The 21,831-nt window shown below is 41.4% G+C and overlaps 1 protein-coding gene across 2 annotated transcripts in view; it reads left to right on the top strand.

Moving 5' to 3' along the window:
• Positions 1 to 2,568: 2,568 nt before the first annotated feature.
• Positions 2,569 to 21,831, top strand: part of tpst1 (tyrosylprotein sulfotransferase 1) — a 50,041-nt gene continuing 30,778 nt past the window's right edge. Inside the window, exons 1-2 of one of the 2 annotated variants that reach the window (XM_026191646.2) lie at positions 2,569 to 2,799; positions 17,329 to 18,360. In XM_026191646.2, coding sequence (XP_026047431.1) covers positions 17,504 to 18,360 — 857 coding nt within the window. In that variant the 5' untranslated portion in view covers positions 2,569 to 2,799; positions 17,329 to 17,503. The remainder of the gene's footprint in view (positions 2,800 to 17,328; positions 18,361 to 21,831) is intronic. The other variant, XM_026191645.2, reaches the window with a different exon arrangement.

Raw genomic sequence — 21,831 nt, forward strand, 5'->3', positions numbered from 1 at the left:
TGTCTTCTTCAGAGGCCGAAAGGTGTCGGCTGTCCACCGATGCTCCGTATATTTGGTTAGGATGGATCAATATATAATTAAATATTTAAGGCGTATCCGATAGACAGTTGTCTGATATGATGAAGGTTGCTGCTTGACTGCAGCTACACGGGACAACAAATATTGCAATTATTAAATTATTTTCACATTTAATATTTTAATTAACCTTGTCATTGAAGGAGAGTGTCTAATGATTTGCATGTGCTCATCGTTAACACAAAAGGGTTAAAAATGTTTTTGCAACTATAAACTTCAGCACTGTCTGTCAAACCTCCAGTAATGTTTGCTCTTAGTTTTTTTCTGTGCCCACTAATATCAGCTAACATGCACTTTTGAACCCTGCTGGAGATGCTGAGTGCTGATCTCTGCTGACTGCTCACTGTGACTGAAACCAGAGATCCATAATAATGGCATCATTGATCATTGGACATCTTTTCTCCGTCATTGCCTTCAAAGCGTCCACTGCCATGAGAAATATTTCTGAAGCACAAAAGCAATCTCCTCAGTGAGAGGATTAATCTGCCCTCTCAGGCTTGACGTGCTTTTAGTCCCAGAGTTTTGGTCTTTCTGTGACCTTGTTCACTTAGAGGTTTTTGTCTTCTGCATGTCATACAGCGCCTACTTCACCCATATGAAAGATAAGAATGTGTTCCTATAATAAACACATAGAAATAGTTTTGGCTTTACAACGTATTTGGATGTTAAAATGAAAGTTAGTGGTGCCAGGTGTCCTTATTTTAAACAGAATTACTTTGAATGATCATCAAAATAAACACTGAAATGCAAAGTAATAACAAAATCGTTATTTTTTAGAATAATTAGTAAATTAGTTATGCTACAAACTCTGTAGTTTCTAAACATCTAATCAAAATATGCCATAATGCAATCATGCCATGCAGATACAACAAATCAGAAGGTAATGTCACCCCTGTGGTAATATTCATGGTGATATTATCTTCCCTACGCAAAATTAGGACATTACATAAATTTCCAGTTTATAAATCATCACGTTCTTAGCAGTATTTAAAACATATTCTCTTATCTTTTCTCTCCTTCTTACATCTTTCTGTACCTCTGAGAGTGAAATTATTGTACATTCAAATTTTTTCCCATTGCCAAACACAGCCACTGTATCTTTAGCTAGCACGACTAACATAATAATAATTCACCTGTTTGGTGATATTTGCTGAGCTAGTTGGCTTGATGTGATAGTGAAGCACAAATTACCACAACTTTGCATAAACACACACAGATGCGTTTTTGCACGTAGAACATGTACATGTCATATCAGGAAGGACATCTGATATAAAAAAATCTAATGCACATCCATCCACCCTGTGAATAAGCGGTCGACAGAAGCTTTATGCAAGGCAGCAAAGAATGTATCCAAAGCAGCATCTTCTGTTTTAGCCATCTAGATCACGAAAAATGAAACGGTGATACGAACAGCGCCACCTCACTTGTATTAAGTAAACATACAAACTATAAACTAGTACAGAAAAGGCATTTATTTAAAGTAGCCATCATCCTCTGCACCGACACGTCACAAAACTAACATTTTTGACGCTTCCATTTTTCTTGTGAGGCACCTCAAACAACTGGCAGCTTCATTTAGAGATAAACATAAAACACATGTCTCAGTGTAAACTATGATGTGGAGAGTATTGTGACTGTAGGATATGTTATTATATACCACACAGCCATACTCTCCATATCACTGGTATTTGTTTATCAAATGTGTTTGAGACACTTTGGAAACCATGAGGTTGAATGTCTCCAAAGTACCTCTAATTTGGTTGAAAGCTATAATAACAAATGTCTGCCATATTGCGATGGGTGATTATTATTTCCATCTATTTATTTATTTTTACCTCTAAGGTCTTTGCTACATTTCCTATTTTTCCTATTTCCTTTTGCATCTTAAATAGGTTAACGGGTAGGCTTATATCATACACACTCATGCATTCAAGATGTTTATAGAAAGAGCTGCACAGGTATTGCAGGACAAGTAGTATTCTTCCCAACAGGTTCAGCTGCAGTTCAGCACTTTACCCTGTGCTCATTCTGACACAGCAACATTGAGCATCAAGCTGTGCTTTAAAGTTGGGATGTTTTCGATCAGGGTAATCAAATTATAAGTGGCGGAACAGCAGCCTCATCAGTTTCACATGCATTTTACGGTTTTGGTATTTATAGGGCACCCAAGGCTAACCGCAGATATGCAAAACACCTATTATTCTATATTTATCAAGAGTACATAGTCATTACGACAAGCAACCTAAGCTTTGTCTACAAGTTTGAATTTTCTCCACACTTTAGATTCGTAAAAACCGTGTAATGTTTGCAAAAATGGTTAAAATGTCTTCATATTCATATCTACAAACTTTATCACTGACTCGTTGAGGCTGCAGTGAAAGTCCGTTTGGCTGTACTGTGCTTTTAAATCTACTGTAGTTCCGCCCTATTTCGCAAGAGCCAATCAGCAGCTCTGAAACATAACCCTGTTAAAATTCTAGACTAATCACAACTGTTTTTTCAATACCAGCCGAGCTCCTCGCTTTGTAGCAGGCTGGCTGGCGTCTCTTGCCTCCTGTCTACCATCAGTCTAAGAACCGCGCTCCACATATCATGTATACCCACAGAAAATACTCGTAAACCGGCTCCAGGAGACGGCAAGACTGCCTGGACACCGACACCGGATTCGGTGGAGGTTTTGTGATCGACTAACCCGAGCCGCTTGTGCCGTGTCCGCAGCATTAGGTAGGTGTTTTTGGTGGTGTTACGGTGTTGTAATGTCCCTCTACCTCTTCTCTCCTTCCCATTAGCTCGCGAGCTGCGACAGTTAAAGTCATATTTGTATTGGTTTATTTATTTTGCTGGTGTGGGTTTGAATAGGCGTGAACGTTTTGTCGCCGTCACAAACGTTAACATTCGCCTTCTTAAACTGAGGTTACATAATTGCTGGTGTACGGCTTGTTAGCTATCAAGGCTGGAAAAATGACCGCGACTGATACGAGTACGGGCAGATTAAGCCCTTGTCAAATACATAGGTGTAGCCAAGCTTACGTGCTGACAGATAACTCCGCCGCGTGCCGCCCTCGAGGGAAAGTCGCGCCGAACTGTATTAAAAACGAGCCTTCGTGATCATCGCAGTCAGCTTACACATGTCGAAGACATTACATGAATTTTAAGACCCGCCAGCCTGGGTCAGCACTGCTCTAAGCACGTACTCGGTGCTATACAATATTTCCCTTTTATGCTCGTTAAAGTTCACGGTTGATACACATCAGTGGTTCAGATAAGCTCTACGGATTACCTAGAAGAACCAAACATTAAAGGAACCGTACGGTGACTTGAACCGTGTCCCTTTGCCAGGTGAAGAGTCATTTAATTGCAGGGTTTTAATAGAGCTTGGTTTTTGAGGCTATGTGTAACATTAATGGATAATTAATGAGGTTACGTGTGTAAGTGTTTCGACCTGAGAGTGCAGCCAATGTTGGAAAAAGATGTTCCACCCCGAGCTAATAGGGTCAGGCTTAAAAGTGTATTAAGATGTGGTTTTAATGGCTAACTTGTTGTTGTTGTTGTTGTTGTTGTTAAGAAAACAGTTATTTTCTTTATCCTGCTGTGGACCAGAGACACGTGATCTCCATTAAGTGCACTGATTGGATCATCGCACTTTACTTTTCCGTTATTTTGAGAAAGTAGTGTTGCTGTTTTCCACTGCTCTGTCCCATATTAGAAGTTCATATTCAAATGCACTGCTTACTGCAAATGTAAGCCTAGCAATAATATAGGACATACCAGGCCAGCGCTTCAGTGAAATATCCCCTGGACCTAAAGTTCATAGATACACTTGTAGTCTGAAGGCTTACAAATGTTAATAATAATACTTTGTAGCAGCTCTGGAAGGCTGAAAGGGAAAAAACAGGGAGGGGGGCATAGTATTTCATTGTGCTGCTAGCCAGGAACACATCTGCTGTGTGCAGGTGGTCTGGGAAGAGCAGCTAAAGACTGAAGTCCAGTTGAAGAGTATTTTATCAGTGCTGGCCGCACTCAGTGAGTTGGCCTCCACAGCTGCAGAGCTGGATCAGTCGGACTCCAGCTCAATTATTCTCTCATTTCCGTGTCTGAAAAGGACACCCACCTCTGCATCACAATTATTACATCCAGTCAAGCAGCTGTGTTGCTGCTGGGCTTAGTCAGGATTTCAACTGCAGAGCACCATAATTCCTTACAGTCCGTAGTGCTCACTCTCAAAAACTCAATCTTGTCGAGGGCCCATATTTATCCAAGGTGTTGTAATGGTAACACCAGTAGTGAGACCTGTCACTAGATGTCCCGCATCCATCCTCTTCACTGTGAAACGAGTGATGCAGCACAGTTTGTGATGGACTCTGGTCATGGACAGGCTAACACCTTTGTAGCTGTCAGCAGCTTTAAAAGTTGTGAACTCTTCCTAGCTTTTCTTAACCTTGAGTCATTTGTTTTAAAATAAGTGTCAATGAAAAAACATTGGTGGAAAACAGATAACGTATCTATTGAAGAGAAGTCTCCAGCTCTGAAGCAGCAAGTTTGGTGAGCACCCACGCACTGCTCAGGTTTCCTTGGTGACATGGAAAAACAATGGGCCTTTTCACTGTGGGTTTTATAGTTCACATGTAGTGCAAGCATGCACAGGCTTCCCACAGTTTGGGATGTCTGATTTTAATTTGCATACAAATGACAAATGTGTTCATCTAATAATGAATAGAAAATTAGATGTTTTGTGTGACTCCAAGCTAAAAATCCTGGGCATTAGTTTTAAAATAAAGCCTGAAAGATTCTGTTAGTGATGCCTGAATTATTATTTAGCTGGAAATCATCACTGGAAACCACTCTTAATACCACACCTGTAACCTTCCACGGCAGTCAGGTTTGACCTGATTTCTTTGGAGGTGTATGGCAGGTTACATGGAAGATGATGGTGTAGGGTTAAAGGGATTTCCAGTTACAACGTAGATTTCCTGCTGAAGCATAAGCCTGCAGTCTGAGAGTAAACTGCTGTATTGGGATGATATGGTACTATGAGGTCTTAAAGATTAGATGGGGCCTGATTATTTAAGACTTTATATCTGAGGAAGGATCTTAAATTAGAGCGTGGATTTAACAGGGTGCTAATGACGAGAAGCCAGTAAGGGAGAAACATGCTCTCTCCAGTCCCTGTCAGTACTCTCGCTGCAGCATTTCGGATCAACTGAATGCTTTTTACAAACCTGATAATAATCGATTACAGTAGTTCAGACTAGATGTAACAAGTTTTTCTGCATCACTCTGACGAAGGATGTTTCTAATTTTAGAGAGTGCACAAACGTAAAAAAGCAGACCCGCATTTTTGTTATGGTCAAAAACAACTCAGATTCTTGGGTGTTACTGGAGGTGAGTATGTGTCCGGCTAGACACCATGTTCAAGATTTTTTTGTGCCAAGTACAATAACCTCAGTTTTATCTAAATTAAATTCAGTTTTATTTACATAGTGCCAAGTCACAAAAGTTGCCACGAGGCACTTTATATTGTAGGGTAAAGACTCTACAACTATACAGAAATCTTACAAGCAGGAAATCAGAGGCCATCCAGGGCTTGTCTTTAGGACATTCCTGCAGTGTAGCTAATTGGTGTGTGTTATCTGGCTTCATGGACAGATAGAGTTGAGTATCATCGAATGATACTGGCTAAGGAAGGCATGTATAATGTAAACAGAATTGTTCCTAGCACTGAAGCAGCGTCTGCAGTATGCATCTAAAAAAAAAATCTCTTTTAAATCCATTATAGTTTATTTTAAGTAGATTTTAAAATAGGTTGCTTTTCTGACTGCAGATAAAATTTCTCTTTGTCAGGAAGAACATCTGGTGTAAAAGTCTGCCAAGTATAAAGACACTTTCAAACAGTTAAGTTACATTTACATGAAATAGTTCAGCTTGACCAGCTTAATGACTCAAGCGCACACACAGATATTTGTACATATCTGTTTAAAGTTTAAACTGTATTTATTTACTAGAAACTCTTGTTTTTTTTCGTCGAGTTTTGCACTGAATGGGACAACATGCAATTCCGTTTTGCTTTTTGGCATCATGACAATAAAAGAATCTGAGATTCTGGAAATAATCAGCAGTGAAGAATTATCCAACCATCCAGAATATACCATGGTCCAAGAGGAATCAGAACTGAACCATCCTCCTTCTACCGATGGCCCTGGCAGCACGTCTGTGTGCTACTGCGTTCTAAATTGTATTCATGCTGGTGGCTGCCGACTCCATAATTTCATTTACGTGTACCGTACAATGACAGTAAAGGGCTATTCTGTTTTATTCTCACAAGGTCAAGTCAGTGGCAGATTTACCCCTCAGCTGCTCTTTCTTGTCATTCTTCGTACTGCTGCATGATGTTAGAGAGTGGAGTTGTTTCTCCACTGAGGTGAAGCTCAGTTACCTGAGGACTGCATTACTTTTGCAGAGAGCATTGAAAGCAGTGTTCTAAACCTGACAGAGCCGTTACTTTCTTCACTAAAGTGAGATTGTTGCGGTGTGAAGTGTGAATGCTTCCTGTGTGAATTGCATGTAGGACACAGAATTATAATAGAGGAAACTGGATGGTTTTGCTGACGTACTGTGGTGACATAAAATGCATCTTCACACTTCTAAGCCAAAAACATGTATGTTTAAGTCAGCTTCATTGGGATTTACCATCTCTGTTGGTCTGCAATTAAACAATAAATGAGAGGCAATCCAGCAGTGTCAGTTACATTAATAAGGCTCAATGTTGTATTCGTGGTAAAGCACAGACGGAACAGCTGAGCTGTTTCAGGCTTGATACATATATTAATGTTGAATTCTCTGGCAGCTGCTCTATTCCTATGTTCTGGAGCTGAAAACAGGGTTTGATCTTTGGCTTCATTCTATGATACTGGACTTATTTTTCTACGAAGGTTTGAACTTTGAGAGTTTAACAAGAGAGAAAAGTGTGAAAATGTTCATACCTGTCTGAGAAAAGAGTATAAAGTGTGTAGTGAGGAGTTTCTTAAAACATCTATAATAGTTGTAAAAAAATAAATAAATAAAGTTGGCTACTTTGCGCCTTTCACCTGTCGCGGTTTGTTTTTAGAATGTAACTCCCGCGATAAACGAGGGACGACTGTATTTAAAAAGTGCTATATGTCAGTTAACAAGCTGGATCAGCCATTCAACTTGGTTGATCATCAAGGCCCCACAAAGCCTTTCTGTGACATTACCCTCACACAGCATTGATTGGGAGTCCTCTGTCAAAGTTTCTGTTTGGTTCTAAAAAGCTGATGATTTTGTGATACTCTGCTCTGAGCTGCTTGGGTGTTATTTCCACGGTTTGCCTTTTTGACGTTTGTCAGAAGCAGACATGGGGTGTGGTTTTGGTGCACGCCGATCTATTGGCTAAGAACAAAAGACCTACTGCTCTCCCTTCCTCAGTGGAACTTGAGCTTAGTGGAGCTCAAGGGTTGTAAATATAAGAGGAGAGGAAGACTGTTTACCCTCATTCCTAGTTTCTTTGTTGTGAAATGGCTGCAGGTAATACAGAGGTTAGCACGGTCTTATTTGGTTTTTGGCAAACTCCACCATGACTTTCCTGTCTCGGGGTGAACGGAAACCCATCACTGGTCCCTGTCATGTGGTTAAGCTAGAGATTCATTGGGTTTGTACAGAACATCTGATTTATTACAGAGGTTGTGGGCAGGTTAAAAGCTGTGGTCCTGGTGATTGAGCATGCGGTTGTGTGGAAGTTTGGGAATGCACCAGATCACGGATCAGAAATGAAAGGATGAATCATTATCAGTAAGAGCCTGATGACCAAACTCACTACTGTTGTTTCTCTTCAACAGTGTAAACACGGGTAGGTTAAGTGACACCGTGTCCTTGTTGGACTCTGTAAACAAGGACACAGTATTGTCTGTTAGCATGCAGAGCTACAGAACCTCAAGGATATTTGGCACGTAGACTGGAGCAACTAGGGATCGAACCACCAACCTCCTGAGTAGCATATGACCCGCTCTGCATCCTGAACTACAGCCGCTCCATACATGCTTGCAAGCTTGTATTAGTAGATGTGGTGCAGCCCAGCTAGCTTCTATTTGTGCTGTGCTCCCATAGAAGGTAGCAGAGGCAGCACGTTGAATGTGTGTGGCTTTGAGAGTGTTTGACAGATTGTTAACATCAGTTCATTTTTCCCATTTCTCTGCCAGGGAGAGTGAGAGAGAAGGAGCATTTAATGGGAGAAAAACAAAGTTTCACAAGGCTGCTTTTCTTATCGTTTAACATCAGACTTGACAGACATATGAAAGGATCTTTCGCCTCCAACTTACTTTTTCTCACCGTTATCACAGACCTCTCCCATCAGGACTTCATGAGGTGCAGATGCCATCATTATTAAGTGTTTCATGTGGTTTGGTTTCACTGTTGCTCCACTGAGAGAAGCCTTAGCCTCAGCTGCTCGCCCTAACAAATCAATGGGAAAAATATCCTGCCAGCGGGATTACATATCAGCAACAGGAGAGAAGAGCCTCAATTAATTTAGTGCAAACACATCTGAGCCCGGTGTGAGGTGTAACAGGACTCTGCTCTGAATATCAACTGCAGTTTGTTATCAGCAATGCCACTGTAAATCTTCGTTGTTTATTAGCCTTCCCCAGTAATGACAGGTTAGGCAGTCCCACTACACAGAAATACACAAAATGAGAATCTGCGACTTCTAAAAGAATTTAATTATTTGATAGTGCTTTGAATTGCTGTAAAAGAGCAGAGACTTTATCAGAATCATGTTCCTTATTAGGTATTTATCAGTACTAAAGTGTCTTATCAGGTTTGGTTATTGCAGCGACCTGTTTCTAGATAACATATACATTTGGGAGTTTTGACCATTCCACAAAGACAGTTGCTTTCTGTTTCATGTAAACTATCTTTTTTGAATTGGAGCTAATTGTGTAAACGGCATTACATTTCAAAGGACACCTATCCTTAGATTTCATCTTCAGAATCAGAGTAATGGCTTCATGCACGAACAGTTTGAGAAAACCCAAATAATACTTTCTGCTGGCAGCGTCTCTAAATCATCACAAAGTTCTCGCTTTGTCTTTGGGAGACTGCAGATGTACAAGATGTGTGATAGTGTGTCTTTAAGCTAAACAGAGTGGTATTCATGAAGCACTTTTTTTGTTTGTTTGTTTGTTTTTTGTTGGCTTATCGGAGCGGTTTATGAATCTGGGCGGTGTCTTTATGTCATGTGGAGATGCACATGAACGCCAGGTAACAGAATTGTTCCAAAACACTGGGACATGCAGGGAAAGGTAGGTGTTGTTCCCAGCTTCTAGGGTTACCAAATCACAAATTAGCATATTTTCTGCACTATAAGGTGCACTTAAAATCCTTTAATTTTCTCAAAAATCATCAGTGCACCTTTTGTATGAATTCTGGTTGTGCTTACTGACCTCGAACTAGGGCTGGGCGATATGACCCAAAATTCATATCTCGATATTTTTTAGCTGGATGGCGATATAAGATATATATCTCGATTTTTTTTTTTTTCTTTTTCTTTTAAAGCCATAAGTTAAGAACAAAAAGAGAGTTCCTAGTCACACTGTCCCAGATGTCACACGGGCACTTTTATTTACATACAGCGTAGATGTACATGAAGAAATTACTCAAAAATAAATTATCAGCATTTATTAAATAATCATGGTCCATAAATAAAAGAAAACAATGTTGTTTTTGTGCATAACAAAAAGCTCACAATTGTGCAGTCAAAATGTAAACTAATAGACGCTGAGCATAATAACAAAGAGACTTCACAGCTGCACCACGTCTCTGAACAGGTGCCATTTGTGGTCCTTATACACACACAGTACGTATCACTCCGCGAGGCTCCTCCCCGGTAGCCGTAATCCTCCGACAATCCATCAAGCGGTGCAGCTCCGTAGCTTAGCAAAGTCATATTAAAACATTTTTTGACAGATTGCCGAGCGCTGTGTACCACATAAAATCGGTTCGCGGTCAGTAAGCACAACCAGAATTCATACATAAGGCGCACTGTCGATTTTTGAGAAAATGAAAGGATTTTAGGCCGTGCAGCCCCTCCTGGCTGCATGTCGTTAGCACGGTTAGCTCGCTAACACGTTGACGCCGTCCAGCCCCACGCACGGTAACTCGCTAACGGAGATTTTCCGCTTTCATCTTGTTATTGCCTGCAGGTGAAGTTATGGGGGAGGCGGAGTTGTGTTCAGTGAAGGAGAGGCCAGGCCGAGTAACGTTGCGTAGAGACAAAAGTGGACGAAAGAGAGGCAAACCTGCGGCTCCACAAGTATAATTATAACGTAACATAGACTATATCGCTATGAACGATATTGTCACATCTTATCTCGTATGAAAATATATCGATATTTTTAAAAAACTCGATATATCGCCCAGCCCTACCTCGAACCAATTTTGTGCTACACGGCGCTCAAAACATGTCAAAAAATGTTCTTGTGCGACTTTGGTAAGCTACGCCGCCGCACTGCTTGATGGATTGTCAGAGCATTACGGCTACTGTAGTCAGGAGCCTCGCGGACTAATCTGGGTCCTAAACTCCGTCAGCTTCAGGTCCCAAAGTCAAATGAACACTGCAGCATCACTGAGAGTTAAAATCTGTCTAAAGTCTTTCATCTTTAATAAAATGATCAGCATTGCTGCTTTACCAGGTGTAACAATTAAGTTTAACATCCAGGCATCCATGAAAACAGAATTTATTAAATTTAACGGAGATGAAGTTAGCAGGAAGTTAGCTCGCTAGTTTCCTGCTAAGCATGATATGGCATGTTCTGACGGAGAGATTTCTGAAAATATTCAAACGTACGGCTCTGCTATCACTTCCAACATAGATGAAGACAGAAAACTAAACAGAAGTGATATGTTGTTGTTTCTGGATAATGACAATGACCATAAATCATCACATAGTAGAAGTCAGGTGTACAGTTTTGGTTCATTAAATAATTCAGAACTCACTCAGTGTAGCCGTTTTATTAGCGGTACCGTGAGGACTCATTTGTTGTTTTTCTCACCTTCCACGTCTTTAACGCTTCTCCATTTCTCACCCTTACTTCCTTTCAGCTCTTGTGAAACTTTTCTGGTCTGATTGTTATCAGTTGTTTAAACCAACTTTCAGCTGCTTCTCTCTCTGTGCCGCTCTGTCAATTTAAAGTGTCAATTTAAATTTATGTAACCTCAAATGAATTAATGCGATGATTTAGAGTTTTTCGTAAGGAGAAATCTCAGTACAACCTACACAGATTGGTAATGTTGAAATGCCAGTGACGATCAGTAGGAGAAATTTACCTTTAAGTGCAGTTGCAGCAGTCTTCAAAGGTGTTGGCCACCTACGATGCTTTGTGACTTCCCCCTGACCTTTAACACTGAATCACTGAGCACACAGATGTGAGATTGTGTGGGTGCGGTAGTTATGAGTACCTGTCGGCAGAGTCACCTGCTTTAGAATATATGAACCTAATGTATGTTGTTTTCATAGCTGAGCTTATTTATCACCTTTTTCCACGTCCACCTGCTCGGTTTGACTCGTACCCTAACTTGATAGTAGATTTTTTTGAATTTAAGTAATTTTGTAACAATTATTAAATAGATTCCAGATGACTTGCACGCGATGGTGAAGTGGTCCTTTACAAGCTCATTGATATATAATTTTTAATTTTGTATTTATTTAGTTTTTTGGGTGTGTGTAAGCTACTGGGATTGGTCTGATATTTAAAAGATGTTGTTTATCAATGTCCTTTTTCTTTCTGTGTAAACCTCCAGTTTGCTCGCCTCAGAGAGTTGGCAGTTTGAAAATGACGCAATGTTAGTTGCATTGAGCTGGCGTAATGCTCTGAGGAAATGTTGACCACAAGCAGTCAGCTTTAGTCTGGGTTCAATCTTCTCCCCAAGTAAAGATTTCACATGTGAACGTAGTGGGATATCAAAGAAAAGCTACAACCTCACCTTGTTTGAATGAGGATTTGTATCGGACAGTTATGCCACTATGAAACTGACTTCAGCCCTGCAGAGCAGTGGACTGGAAAATAGTTTAACTGCAGTGTAGGGCAGGGCCATATTATACCGTTCACGGTAATACCGGTATAATGTTAGGCAACGATAGGAAAATGAAATATCGCGATAGAATGGGAGTAAAACGCGCATGCGCAGTGCCTTTGTTTTCATACGCACATGGCCGATTGTTGAGTGAAACAGATGAACCAGAATTGGTTTGTAAAAATGGTGCAACTTCAGTGATGTGGAACTGGTTTGGTGTTTGTCCGTCAGATACACAACAAAGCACATTTTTTTGCAGAACATGCAAGCGGCCGTCGTATTTGTCGTATTTGTCGGACTAAGATGCTCTTAAATCTGGGAGTAATCTGGGTCCTAAACTCCGTATGCTTCAGGTCAAACAACACTGCAGCATCATTTAGAGTTAAAAACTGTCTAAATTCTTTCATCTTTAATAAAACGATCAGCATTGCTGCTTTACCAGGTGTAACTATAAAGTTTAACTTCCAGGCATCCATGAAAACAAAAGTTATTACATTTAACGGAGTTAGAAGCTAGCAGGAAGCTAGCGGAAGTTAGCTCGCTAGTTTCGCTAGTTACCTAAGCATGATATAGCACGTTCTGACTGAGAGATTTCTGAAAAAAATCAAACGTACAGCTCTGCTATCACTTCCAACATAAATGAAGACAGGAAACTAAACAGCAGTGACGTTTGTAGGGTTACTGAAGTTGGGCTAGCTGGTATATAATGATGTGCTACGTGATCGCTAGCGACACAGCTATGTTAGCATAACATAAACGGTGAAGCTGGAGGACGAACACTAACACTTTTCCACTTATAAAAGTTAACGTGAAGGTTCTTCATGGTTAGAGACAAATGCAATCGCATGGCAGGATGCTGTAAACGGACCAAACTTCAGTCAGGAGAACAACTGAGATAATCCATCCACAATACGAGGTTAGTCATTAATATACTGCAACAACATGGGAATAGAACAGCTGCCAGAGAATTCAACATTAATGAATCAATGGTACAGAAGTGGAGGAAGCAAGAAGAATGAGTTTAATAAAGTTTGATTTATCTGACTGCTTTGTTTCGCTTAATGTGCCTTATAATCCCGTGCACCTTATGGTCCGAAAAATACGTACTGCACACTGCAGTTTAATGTTGCAAAGCACCTCTTTTTAACTTCAGTGGATATTATACATGGTTATGCTCAGGATATGTCAGCCCATTTCTACTGGAAATGCCTTTTGGTTAAACTTTCAGCAAGGAATTTGCATTTGCACTGTTACATTTTTATAAAGCTTTAATGTACATAAAAACCAGCTTCTTGTTTAAGTGAAAATAAATGGAAGGTTGTCTTTTTGCGCTAGTAATGTTGTGGAGTTGTATTTTGTCTCGCATCAATTATATCGTCGGTTATATCGTTATCGCAAATTTTCAAATATATATCGTGATAAATATTTTTGGCCATATCGCCCTGCTCTACTGCAGTGTCTCCAGTCTCGGATGAACTGCACCGTTAAGCTCATACAGGGATGCGTTTGCTCGGGTCGTTCGCATATCTGCTGTTGCAGCGTAACTTTGGCCCGACGCTCGTAACATAAGTGAGACTGGCTGGGTGGGCATCGTATACCCGGAGTTGGGGTTTTGACCATTGCACAAAATTGTCTCTGAGTCTGTACGCGTGCTGTGGGGAAAACCCTGTTCTAACGTTTGACTCTGTGGTTTATTTTGAGCTTTCTTTTACTTGACGTTCTTAAACTCATTTGCAACTTAAAACAGATCTGCAAGACAAACGAATTTAAGAGCAGCGCGTGAATAAAAGGTTTGACGACATTAAGCCCACAAAGCCCGGCAGAGCCAGGACCGTGACCTCGGGTAAAGTGAAAGAAAACATGTTTCTAGTGTCCAAATCAGCAGCACTGTTCCTGTAATCAACATTTAAAGCTTTACTGGGAAACCGCAACCGCGGTCCTTCATCAAAGCACCAACAAACTTTGACATGAAGGAAAGCGAACTTTGTACCTGCTCCATCCACCACTGTTTGCTTTACATAGATAAAAATCTGCAGGAAGTCTCCAGAAGTTGTGTTAAAATATGCAGATTAACTGTTAACTTACCAGGGGTGGGTCTAAAGGGGGCATGGCATGCACTAAACCATATTTATTTTGAAGTTTTCATAATATTTTTCAGACTGAAAGGGAAATAATATCAAACATTGTTAATTAAATAGTGTTAAAAATCTAAAAATTAAACTGATGAGAGGGATTTTAGGTTAGGCGGTGAATTCTTGTTGATATTAATGAACGTCTGCTCCATCATAATGTCTTGTTTTCAGCAGCACAAACTTTGCATCAAAGCACAGGGAAAACTTCAGTATGCTGCTATGCTCACATGCTCCTTTATAGGCTTACAGGCAGAAACTCACTCATTGACCTGCACACTTAAACACACAGCCAAACGCGCACAATGACTCATAAAGCTTTCCAACAAGACAGAGTAAACATGCTTTTTTTTTTAAGGCCTCAGTTTAGATTTCATATTTATTTTACAGTTAATTTTGAAGGGGGCGTATTTTTTTCTATTCTGAATATTTATCATTGCTCATTAATAAGACAAAAGTATTTCTTATCAGATTAATCGATGGAATAATTGATAGATTAATCGATAGCTTCAGCACTAATTTCATAACCAAACCGCGTCCATGCTTCTCAGCTAACCCCACGTCTAGAAAAACGCTCCTCAATTTCCTTTGGCTGGTTCTTCTGTGTTGCCATGGTGACTATTTGAAACCGTCATGTAAAGCAATTAAAAAATATTGCAGTAAATGGTGTATTTTGCAACGGCACAAAATAAACGGGGAAACGAGAGACGTTTTAATACCGTCATCCACAACGTCATCACATCCCAGTCTGCAGTTGGCTTTGGGAGAAATGAAACCACTAATCAATTAGAGAAAGAAGATGATGATGATGTTGTGTCTGGTGTTCCAGACGATGATGCATCCAAATGGCGCTGATGATGATGCAAATGTGGAGATGGCTGCATTGGGTTCTGCCTGTCCCGTGCTGGTGTCGCAGTCCCCGCTGTTCCACTGCTGTGGACTGATGCTGTCATAGGCAGCTAACCATCGTGCTCATATGAGGTGGAATCTATGTAAACAGACTAAATAGTTAATACAGGTATGAGGCTAGGTGCTAAAGAGCATTGATCAAAAAATTTAATGGCAACCTGAATCTTCTTTGGCGTTAGACAAAACTGGAGCAGCCACAGGATGTTTCGGTGAACGTAATATGAATACATAGATAAAAATCTCTGATGCAGAGTTTTTGCTTCAGTTAAGGTTTTATTGCACTAGGAGACAAAGGCATTCAGTATTGTATCTCCTGGATGAGGTGTGTGTTCATCTGTATGTGCGCAGATGCACACAAAGATAGTGGTAGTTTATGGGTGAGTGTGTGTCTGTGTGCCTTTAAAAGAGCATGTGATGACGGCAATGAAGAGAGAGACCAGTCAGTATTCTCCGAGCGCAGATCTGAGGTTTGGCCTGTGCTTTGTTGCAACATTTCGTTTCATGTTCTGATTGTGTAGATATTAATAATTAGTGTTAATAATAATTCAGTGCCCAGCCTAACAGCCTCTGGTCAGTGGCTTACTGGCACGTGTGCTTTTATTGGCCCACAAAAAAGAATGAGCTTTTTATATGCATGTTATTTGTTACTGCAGTTTAATATATTTTATATTCGTCTAAATCTACAAAATAATCTACTAAAGCCTTGAATTAAGACTCCATGCCCCCATTTAGATTCACCCTCTGCTTATCGCAGGTGACACTGGCATATAAAGTAAAATAGCTGCTGTCAGCCTTCAGCAAGCTGCCTGGTCGGACTAAGTTAGCAGTTCAGCTGTGTACGTATGCTTTCATTGGAACAGCTGTGCTATGGATTTACTGCTGTGTAAAACAAATGGCAGAAAGTTCACATGAGTTTGCACATGATGATTCATGAAGGACCTGCATGAGCTTTTTCCCAGGAGTAAAGGTTTTGATGGTGATTACAGTATAAGTGTGGGTGTTTTGGACGTTTCACATTCAATGCTAAACTATGATAGCATCATCTTCACTGCTGCTGTTGTGTTATCAGTGTCTTTGTGGAGAAAGCTGTGGGCCGCGTGAGTTTATGGTTGCCGTAGTTTTATTCACATGCATGCTCCTCAATCTGTTTCTGCTGTAACACTCACGGTTACATGGATTAAACAAAACGTCAGTTAATTGATGAATCATTGCTGCTCTGCAATGCACCAACCGCACATGTGCACCTAGCAATGAACCTCAAGCAGACTTCAAAGAACCATAACAGGAATGACTACTCAGTGCTGTCTCTCCCTGTGTCAGCAGCAGAGTGTAGCTGAGGCCTAAGTGCTCAAAGCTCCTGTACAGGTTTGACGTTGATGTTTCCAGACAAAAGGTTCCCGAGGCCAAAAGTCCAGATACCTTGGATGCAAATGGCTTTAAAGACAGAAGATCATTTTATTTAGACAGTCTACTGGTATTGTTAACAAGACTGAATATGTGGTTTGAAAGTGAGGATTCACTTTGCCCCTGCCTGCTGTGGATTGCCTGAACCCTAACATCTTCCTCTTCCAGTACGGCCGACTGTGGCTGTTCTGCCAGCACAGAGAAAACGCTCCAGCAAATATGCTGTATTCAGCCTGCAGCTTTCACTTGTCAAAAACTGCCAGCCTGCCCACTGCAGTATGTATGAGCAGGATGTGTGTATTCACTGAATGCATGCACACATTGTCCTTTCTGCAGAATTAGCATGAGTGGCTGCCCATATCATAATTAGAGGTTGACAGATAAATGTCGCAGATGAAATATGTGCCGCCAGAAATTCAAAGCTGGGATGCAGCTTGGACACATTTGTTGTTGTGTATTCTTAGTCTGTTATTAGCAACTCGTTATTTCTTTCAACAAACTTTGACTTGCAACACTTTAAGGTCCACTAGAGTGTTGCAAAAAACAGGCAGAGCTCGTTTAGTTTGCTTCACCCTGCTGGTCGGCAGGACATCGACCCCAAATTTGTAAATACGATAACTCGAGAACGAGGCGAATCTGGACACAAATGATTCTTTTCAGTTCTGTCGTATCAGTGTTTCCTGTGGTGCGACCAGATCTCAATGTGTCTCTTCTCTCCACCATGCAGGGCTCATGGAGCTGGAGACCAGACACCTGCTGTGCACCAGGGAGCTCGATCCATGCCCGGTTCCCAGTAAACAAACATAAAGGGTGGGAACCTTACTGGCCCTCTACTTCCTTTACCCCCATACCCAAAAATCGCCCCTGTGGTTATCTTGTCCTCTCCCTTCTGTGGCCCCAGCATGATTGGCAAGCTGAAACAGAACTTGCTGGTGGCCTGTCTGGTCATCAGCTCGGTCACAGTTTTCTACTTAGGCCGCCATGCAATGGAGTGTCACCATCGCATCGAGGAGTACAGCCAGCCAGGAGGAATCCTGCCTTTGTCTGGGCTGGGAGGCAGCATGCGGACCACCTTACGGACAGGCCAGAACCTCAGCATGCCGTTCATTTACAGCAAAGACATGCCGCTCATTTTCATCGGTGGCGTACCCCGTAGCGGGACCACACTAATGCGAGCTATGCTGGACGCCCACCCCGAGGTCCGCTGTGGTGAGGAAACTCGCGTCATCCCACGCATCCTGGCCATGAAACAGATGTGGAGCCGCTCGGGTCGGGAGAAGATGCGCCTGGACGAGGCTGGCGTGACTGACGAGGTGCTGGACGCCGCCATGCAGGCCTTCCTGCTGGAAATAATCGTCAAGCACGGTGAGCCCGCCAACTTTCTGTGCAACAAGGACCCATTTGCACTGAAATCTCTTTCCTACCTGGCCAAAATATTTCCCCGTGCCAAGTTTGTGCTCATGATTAGAGACGGTCGGGCTTCGGTCCATTCCATGATCTCGCGAAAGGTGACCATTGCTGGGTTTGACTTGGGGAGCTACAGGGACTGCCTGACCAAGTGGAACCGGGCCATAGAGACGATGTACACTCAGTGCCTGGACGCTGAAGACAAATGCCTGCCTGTGCACTATGAACAATTGGTGCTGCATCCTGAAAAATGGATGAGGACACTGCTGAAGTTCCTTGATATTCCCTGGAATGATGCCGTTCTCCACCACGAGGAGCTCATAGGGAAAGCTGGAGGAGTGTCCCTCTCCAAGTAAGTAATGCTGATGGCATTCCTACAATTTTCCTTTCCCAGCCCTGTGTTCTGTGCTTTTACTTTGAAAGGAAACATCTGGTCTGGATAATGTCAATCTAACGTTGTTTTTCTTTTGTTGTTTTGTAAAAATTCTTAAACTATAGACTTTTGGGAGAAAAACTGAATGTTTCATGGCAAATGTGATCAGTTGTAGCTCAACTTTGGCTACAGTTACAGTAACTAAACTAAAATGTCGGAGTGACACATCATTGGCTGATGTGTCTTTGATCCCTTTTGTTTGTGTCTGCAGGCGACCGTTTTGTTAACATGCAGGGTAAGCTCTTTCATTACAGCACAGCTCTATACGACGCCTTTTCGGGAAAATCTCCTCTTCGTGCAGTTTGCTCAAACTCAAACGCCTCCTTTCTTCACTTGTGTGTCTGTTGTGTTAGGACTGAGTGCACTAATGAGTAAAATGGGTGTCTGTGTGTCTTATGCTGAAGACGCATTTTGGGGTAGCTGAGCTGCTTCCAGTGCTCTGTAGCTGTTACTAGCACAGCGCACGCTGAATCATCATCCATCTGTGTTATGTTATGATTCATTTCCAGCTCGCTGCTCTGAGGATCGTTGACGTTTTGGACATTTAACCCCGTTGGAATGTAGTTTATCAAAGCCGTTTCCCCTTTTATCCATGTATGTAGCTACAGTTTCTACACAACCTTCTTTCTACAGCTGCATTGCTGAAGCTCTGAAGCTAAATGTTTGGTGATGCAAGAAGCTGTAAATCGTGTCTGGCCCACAAGCTCCACTTGGTGAGCCAGGCTTGTCGTATATCACATTCCCACTGCAATAGAAATGCGCTTGGGAGCGCCCATGTCGACTTGGCTTTCAACTACTTAGCCTTGAGGGAGAGAATGTATGGATTGACTATTAACCTTAAGGTAAAAGGACTTGTTGGTGAGCAATGTGTGAAGTGAAACGTCATGTTCTATATAATCTGAGTTCTTGATGGTGTTAAAAACAGGGCCTTGAAACGTATCCTCCCTGTTCCACTGTTATATTTCACTACAGATGAAACATCCTGCAGCTGCACACAGTGAGACTCATCATTAGTGACTTGAAACATATGAGACGATGTCTGCATTGCTGCACTGTGAGCACGTTTGCCTAATGGCCCTGCCTGGTGTCAGAGTTGTTTTGAATACTCTGCTATGGGAGGCTGGCCTCTGGAAGTTTTTGAGGAAACTTTTCTCTGTCTGCTTCATATTACCCCCAACCCCCTTTGCTACCACGGTCTTCCTGCCACATGGTAGAAAACACTCCCTATTCTCCAGGAGATATTTAGGCCGCATTTTGTTATTATCCCTCTATGAGAACACTTCCAAGTTTCTGTTTAAAATGCTTTGCGTCTATTGAGCAGTAACTGCCCATCTTTACTGTAATCTTCTGTGAAGACATCCAACTTCCTCTGTCGTAAGATGCGAGGGCCGAGTTCTTTCCTGCCAAATGGAAATTGGTAACCGGCCGTCTTCTTTCTTTTAGGTTTTACATTTACAATAAACAATATTAGTTTTAAGGAACGGTGAACATGTAGGCGAGAGGTCAGTAAAGTTCAGTTATGCCCAGTTTTGAATTGGATAGGATCAGGTGGGTCAGGCCTGCAGCTCATTTCCATTTGTGGACAAAACGCTGACTGCATTCAAAATAATTCATATTCTAAATACACATAATACATCTAATATTTTCCGTGTATACAGTTATTTCACACTGAAAGTTCTTTCCGTTGGAGGGCAGTTTTTCCTCTGCCCTCAACCAGTGCTTTTAGAGCACTGAGATTCTTTATCCAGATCTGAGATGTACTGACACACGTGTTTAAACCAAGTCTGTGTCTGAAGGGCTGCTGTGGCACAGTGGGCTGATCAGGTCACCCACTGATTGGGAGGTAGGTGTGTAGGTGTGTGTGTGTGTGTGTGTGTGTGTGTGTGATAAAATAAAGCGTTGTATGTATGTGCATCTGAATGGATAAATTGATTATTACTCAATGAGGTTAGAGCTCTATATAAACACCTTCACCATTTACTTTACCAAGGAGTCCACACTACATAAGCAGGAGACTGACCTGGGGCCAGTGAGTGGGTGTGAAGCTCTGTGTGCTTTTAAGTGCTTTGGTCAGTAAGGCTGTAAAAATGCTGTGTTAGTAAAGTTCAAATGAAGCCAGGAAGCAAAGCTGGAAGAACAAAAATGCCTACTATAATTTTTTTTGTCAGTGTCACTGCCCTGTCATTAAGATGAAGGGAGATCCACGTAACTAGGTTTATGTTCCATTATATTAATGTGGTGTTTAAATATATCCACATTTCTCCTGCAGCTGCTCTATTTTTGCAAAAACGTGCAAGTGTCTTGTTAAAGTTATCCCGTCTATCTCAAATTGAAAAGACACTAATAGATGTATTAAAGCCCTGAAGACTAATTTGTAACTTTTTAAAAAGATTGATACAGTTAAACGTCTGGATTTAGGTTTCATCTTACATTATAAACAGAATAAACCATGATGGCTTCGTGCTTTAAACCAAGCAGTGAAACTAATGTCAGGTGCTTTCATGCGTGCTGTGACGCAGGCTTGGATACAACAGAGACTCCCGAGTGTCCTTCAGCCCTACTGGTACAACTCTGATGACTAAATGACAAAGGCAGAGGTCCTCAGAAAGGCCAAAGTACCTGTGTCTCTCAACGACTTTCAGTTGTGTCCAGACGGTGGAAAAATTCTCCTCAGTGGTTACATCTGAGTTAAACAAGCACCGAGTGCTTAAGCCTGTTTATTATACAGGTACAGGAAGCTACAAAACCTGAATAGAAAGAAAAAAGAGGCCAGAACAGGTCAAATGTCTGCACCAGGTAAGGGTGTGGTAAGACCTCTTTGGGGTTTGCTGATCTGCAGCCATTTAGAGCGCACATCAGCCCCTCACAAATTGATTCAGCATCAAACATTAATGAATGGGGACAGGAATCAGAACCCTGGTGATAATGTGGAGACACTGCTTTGTCCTTTTCTTTGGAACAAACAGAATCAGGGACAAAGTCCAAGACGTAGCGGGAATCTACAGAGTTTACATCACTTTACAAGATGATAGATTTAATCAAATTATACTGTTTCTGTTGGTGTCTGTTACCTGCTAAATTTGTTTTTATCTATCATCCAAACACGAGATTTCAGTTACAATGCTGTCTGTCCAGTGAGTAATGATCACGGTGCAGAAAATCATGTCAGTGAAAGAAATCAAAGCAAATGTGAAAATGCCTCATTTACAGTTGCTGCTGATTCGTTCTTCCCGTCATTGAACAGAACAGACGGAGAGAGCAAGACTGCTACATTTTAACTTTTTGTCAGCTACTTTTCAGAGAAAGTGTTACCAAATAGGTTATGATGAGTCACTAAATATAGTGACAAACTTGCTAATTTGGTAATCAAGGGGTGAACTGATTATGAAG

This window comes from Astatotilapia calliptera, chromosome 14, assembly GCF_964374335.1.
Source record: "Astatotilapia calliptera chromosome 14, fAstCal68.1, whole genome shotgun sequence".
Taxonomy (NCBI): Eukaryota; Metazoa; Chordata; class Actinopteri; order Cichliformes; family Cichlidae; genus Astatotilapia; species Astatotilapia calliptera.